Source organism: Petaurus breviceps, unplaced genomic scaffold (genome assembly GCF_028583685.1).
Source record: "Petaurus breviceps papuanus isolate PSGF00001 unplaced genomic scaffold, PetGlider_PUasm1.0 90845, whole genome shotgun sequence".
Taxonomy (NCBI): Eukaryota; Metazoa; Chordata; class Mammalia; order Diprotodontia; family Petauridae; genus Petaurus; species Petaurus breviceps.
In genome coordinates this window covers 6,549,328-6,555,873 of record NW_027187359.1, presented here as the reverse complement: position 1 = coordinate 6,555,873, position 6,546 = coordinate 6,549,328, and the positions used below count along the sequence as shown (strand labels likewise).

At 39.4% G+C, this 6,546-nt stretch overlaps 1 protein-coding gene across 3 annotated transcripts in view; it reads right to left on the bottom strand.

The window, feature by feature from the left end:
* Positions 1–2,631: 2,631 nt before the first annotated feature.
* Positions 2,632–6,546, bottom strand: part of HADHB (hydroxyacyl-CoA dehydrogenase trifunctional multienzyme complex subunit beta) — a 228,772-nt gene continuing 224,857 nt past the window's right edge. For all 3 annotated transcript variants that reach the window (XM_069072018.1, XM_069072020.1, XM_069072017.1), the window contains one exon: positions 2,632–3,222. In XM_069072018.1, the coding sequence (XP_068928119.1) occupies positions 3,187–3,222 (36 nt within the window). In that variant the 3' untranslated portion in view covers positions 2,632–3,186. The remainder of the gene's footprint in view (positions 3,223–6,546) is intronic.

The following is a 6,546-nucleotide window of genomic DNA, read 5'->3' as shown; positions in this document are numbered from 1 at the left end:
GACTGAAGCTCAAAATCACATGGTACTTGAATATAAACTTGTCAAATGATTAAGTAATAAAGAGAATGAGGGAGCACCCTTTGAACCCTGGGTGAAGCAAGGTTAGAACAAAGAAAAGTGCTATTCCAAATACCTAGTTGTGCAAGAAAGCCATAATTAAAGCTGTTAAGTAGCAGAACTTCATTTTGTGGAAAAAAAAAATCCTGTAACTGACCTGAGTGAGTTCCCTGCAGAGGTCAGATACGGAAGTCAAACATCTGCTAGGAACGCGTGTTACATTTCTACATGAACACAGAGCTGGTGGACTTGGATTTAAGGTTCTTTTTTAACTTTAGAATTCTAAAGAATTTAACTTTTGAAGAAGATATATGTCCTAATGAAAATGGCAATTTCCACTCCTTTTATATTTTTATTCTATTTATAGAATGCTTTTTAACCTTAAAATCTCTTATGTAGAAAGAACCATGCTGACAAGGCCACGGAGTAAAGGATGTGGTTGGCCTGACCCATTCTGTCCAGCCTACCTTGTGGACAATCTTGATTACAAACCACTAGAATCTTACCAAGACAAACCAAATGGCAGCAGGGCAGTTTCCTATCTCAAAGCACTTTTTTCTTTTTTTTCCCCAAACTAGTTGATTTCTTTAATTTAGGCATATAGCTAGGTCAATTCTTTAGTGAAAATATCAATACAACTAGTTATATTTTCTGAATTATCAGTATGATTTAATTAACTTGTTGATTCAGCTAAAAAGGTTGCTCCAGCCACTAAAGGAAGAATCAATCTCTGAATTGCATAATTTTCTAATAAAAACAATTCACCTTTGTATAATGACTTATAGTTTATAAAGCACTCTTCTCACAACAAATCTGTGAAGTAATTGTTCTAAATAGTACCATTACTATTTTTTAACAAATAAAGTTGATTATTAGGAAGTTGAGTGACTTGTCAAAGACTAACAATAACAGCTAGCATTTATGTAGCATCATAAACCTTGGGTTGGCAAAGCACTTTACGTATGTTACATTTGATCCACACAATGCTTTGAAGTAGGTGCTATTTTTGTTTCCACTTGATAGATGAGGACACTGAGACTGAGAGAAATCAATTTAGCCGCTGTCATTTAAGTGACTTAAGTATCTGCAGCAGAATTTGAATTCAGGTCTTTGTAACTCTCAGTCCACTGTTCTATCCAGTATACCCTTTAGGTTACATAGCTTATAAGTAACAGAGCCAAGATTTGCACACTCTAAATCTAGTGGTGTTTCTGTTATAACATGTCTTTCTTCTTCACCTTCTTCTTTTTCTTCTCCTCCTCCTCCCCCCCCTTCTTCTTCCAATGCTTTTGGCCAACAAAAGGTGATAGATATGTGGTAAAGAATTGGGAAAAGAAAAGATTTGGAATCTGGCTGGAGACAGGATAAGAGATAAAGCAGACCACACCTAGAAAAAGGTCTGGTTAGCAAGTAGTGGTCAAATAATTAGCAAAGGTCAGAGTTATAACTTGGTAAGTAAATTGCAATAAAAGCATTCACAAACAACAAGAGTCAGGCAAACATCAACAAGAAACAAGAAGTAACAATGCCAGAGAACAGAGAAAGACAAGAAGCCCATGTCAATCAATAAACACATTAAGCTCCTATGTACCAGGAGCAGTGCTAAATGCTGGGTCCAGGAAACACAGGAAAATAGCAAAGCAACCTAATTCAAATATGTACCAGTAACAAGGCAAAATAATTTTTAAAAGTTATGAGTACAGGGTACCTTACATAGATCATCTAATGTGATCTTCACAATAGGCCTGTGAAGTAGGTAGGGTTAAATACTATTATGATTCCCATTAGTAGCACAGCGAGTAAGAGCACCAGCTCCAGTGTCAGGATGACCTGGATATCGAATCCCGGGCTCAGACACTTAGCACCCACCCAGAAACACCTGGCCGTGTAACCTTGAGCAAGTTACTTAACCCCAATTGCTTAGGGGCAGACAGGTGGCTCAGCAAGTAAGAGTACCGGTGCCAGTGTCAGGATGACCTGGATCAAATCCGGGCTCAGATACTCAGCACCACACCCAGAAATAACTGGCCGTGTAACCTTGAACAAGTTACTTAACCCCGATTGCTTAAAAAAAAAAAGATAAAAAAGGGTCAAAGCACTTTTTCTTTAGTGAATTAAAAATAAAATAGGCCAGAGGATCTAAGGTATACTGGTCTAAGTTGAGAGTTTTCTGACATTTCATTAAACATTTGACCAAGACGCCTCTGTCTTAAAGTATGAAATTATTTTACCTCAGGCTAAAAATCTGTAAGCAAACGATTCAGAAGAAAACATTGGTGTTTACCCCTCTGATTTTTTTTTTTTTGCTTTTTGGAGAGGGCAAGGTAGGGCAATTGTGGTTAAGTGACTTGCCCAAGGTCACATGGCTAGTTTTGTGTTAAGTGTCTGACTCTGGTCCTCCTGACTCCAGGGCTGGTACTCTATTCACTGTGCCACCTAGCCACCCCAAACCCCTCTGATTCTTATGGTTGATTTAAGTGAATAGGAGTTGCCTATAAGTTAACGAGAGACATGATGATATTTAGCAAGAATTACCCACCCACGCTCCAACACACTCTGTAAAAAAGCATCCAATTTCTAATACTTCTTCAGTTTATTAAGGTGGGCAAGTAGGGATGATATTTCCATATCTAAACATTTACTAATCTTTCTCACTGTAGTTTAGACTTTACGTCATCCTTTCATTATTAAATTAGATTAGGCACTTGGTTTGTATTTTATTTGGAATGAAACCATATTTACCTGTATGTTATTAGCAAAATAAAATTCTGAATGAGTAGATTTTGAGAATGTAACACAGATGATTTCAAGTCTTAGTTATCCATTCCCCAAAATTACAACCACTCATTTAGTTTCTAATGAAACTGACAAAAAGAATTTTAAAAAGAAAAAGACCTCTTTGGAAGCATTATATTGTTAAGTTAAGAAATCCTTGAAAGAGTTACAAGCCATGATAACTGGATAGCTCAGAACACTCATGAGGCTCAATTAGGATATACTTAACAAAAGGCTATGAATCCTGCTTTCCTAAGAAAAGCATACAAGTATAGATGACTTTGTATTAGTGCACTAAAATGACAATGCCTAGCACAGGACTCCCACAGATCCTTCAGGGACTCTCCAGTCCTCTTACTTGGGGTAAGCCTCCACAATCATAGCATGGCCCTGAAAAGAAGAAAGAAGTGTTGTCAGGTAATAGTAATAATTGTTATTGCTATTATAATTTATATTATCAATAATCACATATTAATAAATGGTTAGCACTTTTATATAGCACCTACTATGTGCTAGGCACTGTGCTAAGCACTTTAGAAATATCATTTCATTTGCTTCACACAACAGCCTTGGGAGGTATCCTCATTTTACAGCTGAGAAAATTGAGGTAGGCAGAAGTTAGGTGACTCGTCCAGGGTCAGAGGCTGGAATGGAACTGACTCTGGGTCCAGTATTCAATCCACTGAGCCACCTGGCTGCCAACCAAAGGAGTGAAGGGAAAGGAATCTAGCCACCACCTCAAAGAGCTTCTCTATCTGAATAGCCTCAAGTCTACCTAAGGCACATGAAGGCAATTGGTTGTTCACGATTAGGTTGCAAGAAATCTGTCAGCCCATATGTGAGACAATGTTACAGTCAGTCCATCTATAGTGGCAGGGTCACCAAAGGCCTTCTGGCAACCAGAGGAACTCTCGAGCTCCCTTCCAATTCTAGAGCTGTGACCTTTGGGCCCCAGAGGACTGAAACTGACTGAAGATTAGTCACCTAGAATCCTCTCTGGCTTTAAGAAAGCTTTTCCTTTACATTCTGAAAAAATTTTGTGGATCTTGTAGTAAAACCTGAAAGCTAGGGGTAAGGAACCTGCGGCCTCGAGGCCACATGTGGCCTTTTGACTGAATCCAAGTTTTACAGAATAAAACTTTTTATTACGGGGATTTTTTCTGTGAAGTTTGGACTCTGTCAAAGGGCTACACTTGAGGACCTAGAGGGCCACATGTAGCCCTGAGATTGCAGGTTCCCCACCCCTTCTGAAAGCTTTTGGTCTGCAGTTCACAACTCAAAAAAGCTGACAGACCTGAAAGCCCACTGCTATCTGGCAAACCCTCCCTCTGCTTCTCAGTGATTCCCCAGCCCATCCTCTATCCTCTGCAAGCCCCCAAGTCCATCTACCCTTCCCTTGAAGCAGAGGGATTCACCTGCTGGTTGTTAGGAAAAGTAGAAATATGAGGGCCTTCATCTGTCTTTCCACCTCCAAACACCTGTGCTCTCTGGATATTCTCTTAATGCACATCATCTCTCCTATCAAAGAAGAGGCATCCCTCTTGCTCCCCAATCTTCCAGTTCTGCTGTTCCCTCCACCTTCTCCTGGATCCTGCATCTCTCCCATACTACAAACTCTTCCTCTACCTTCAGGTACGAACAGGTCACCATCTCCCATATCCTGGTCCAAGAAAAAAACTGCCACCGAAAGTCTTCTGCTTGACCCTATTGCCACCAGCCTACTTGTCTCCTTTTCCATCCACTGCCAAACTTCTTGGACTGAAAGCCTGTTATCTCCACAGCCTCACCACTCACCATTTCTAAACACTAAACTCTGGTTTTTGACACCATCACTCTATTGAAACAATTGTCTTTAAGATCAATACAGGATCCAGTGGCTTTTTCTCAGACCTCCCTCATTCTCAGTAATCCATCTTCAGAATTTGACATAATTGATGACCATTCCTCCTCTGGAAAATCTCTCCTTTGGACTCCATTATCAGATATCCACTCACCTGGTTCTGTCTTCCTACCTTTCTGATCATTCTTTTTTTTTTTTATTTGGAGGGGGGAAGGTAGGGCAACTGAGGTTAAGTGACTTGCCCAAAGTTGCACAGGTACGTTTTTCGTGTTAAGTGTCTGAGGCTGCATTTGAACTCAGGTCCTCCTGACTCCAGGGCCGGTGCTCTATTCACTGTACCACCTTGCCACCCATTGACCATTCTTTCTTTTTGTCTAGCACCTCTCTTTCTATCTCCTAAAATGTGGATACTCCTCAAATCATAATTATTAGCCTTCTTTGTCTTTATCTTCTCAGTGACACTTTGGTTCATATATTTCCTCCATGCACACTGCCATATGTGTATCTTACCATGTCTTACACAGTACCTTCCTCACAGTAGGCATTCTATAAGTGGTGAATGAATCTCTCTAGCCCTGGTTTCCCAAGCTCTAGTTGCACATCTCCAAATTCCTACTGAACATTTCCATATGGATGTACCATCAACTGAAACTCAAAAATGTAAAAAAAAAATTCTCTATTTTCTAGTAAATTCTCCCCACTCCCTATTTTTAGTTTTAATATCATTCAAGTCCTCTATGTTCCAAATCTCAGAATCTTAATTCCTTTTTTTCCCTTGACATTCATGTGTAATCGTCACCAAATATTGTCCAAAGTTCTTTCTCAGACTCTCATCCCTTATTCTATTTTTTTTTATTAAATTTATTTTTAGTTTTCAACATTTACCTCCATAAGTTTTAAATTTTCTCCCCCTCTTTCCCTCTTCCCTCCCCAAGATGGCTTGCAATCTGATATGTAATCCCTTCTTTTAAATCCCATTTTCAATACCCTAAGTCAAGGCTCATAACTATATTATTGCAACAAACTACTTGGTTTATCTGCTCTTAGGTTCTCCCATTTCCAATACATTCTGCATACTGCTGTCAGATTAATCCAACTAAAATACTCCTTTCTTCACATCATTCTTCTGTTCAAAAGCCTTCATTGGTTCCCCAATCCCTATTAGAAAAAAATCCACACTTCTTAGTCTGAGATTTTAAGGGTCTCCACCATCTGGCCTGGCCTTACCAATTCTTTAACCTTATCTTATCACAAACCCTCTTCTCCAGCCAGAGCTTGCCTAGTGTATCAGTCAAACAGGTCACACACCATTCTGATATCTGGGCCTTTTCTCCTGTCATTCCCTTTCTTTCACCCCCTTGCCCAGATGAAATCTGCCTACCCTTTAAAGCCCAGATTATGCCCCACCTTCTCTAAGCAGCCTTCCTTGAAAAACTCCAGCACATACTGATTTTTCCTCACCTCTGATTTTCCTAAAGCACATATCTGTATCATTCTTTCTGCCCTTGCTGACATGACCTGTAATGTTATCCCATTTTCATATGTATATGTAACTTGACTATATTGTGAGATTCTTGAGGGAAAGACTCATGTATTATATTTCTTATATCTTCTGACAGCTTTAAACATGCATTAGGTGCTTAAAACCACACACCACTTACCAAAGGTGTTAACCTTTGTGAAATGTTTTTTAAATTTTTGGAGGGGGCAAGGCAAGGCAATTGGGTTAAGTGACTTGCCCAAGGTCACACAATTAGTTAAGCATCAACTGTTTAAGGTCACATTTGAACCCAGGTCCTCCTGATTTCAGGGCTCGTATTCTACTCACTGCACCACCTAGCTTGCCCCTGGAATGTTTTTTACAAAGAATTATT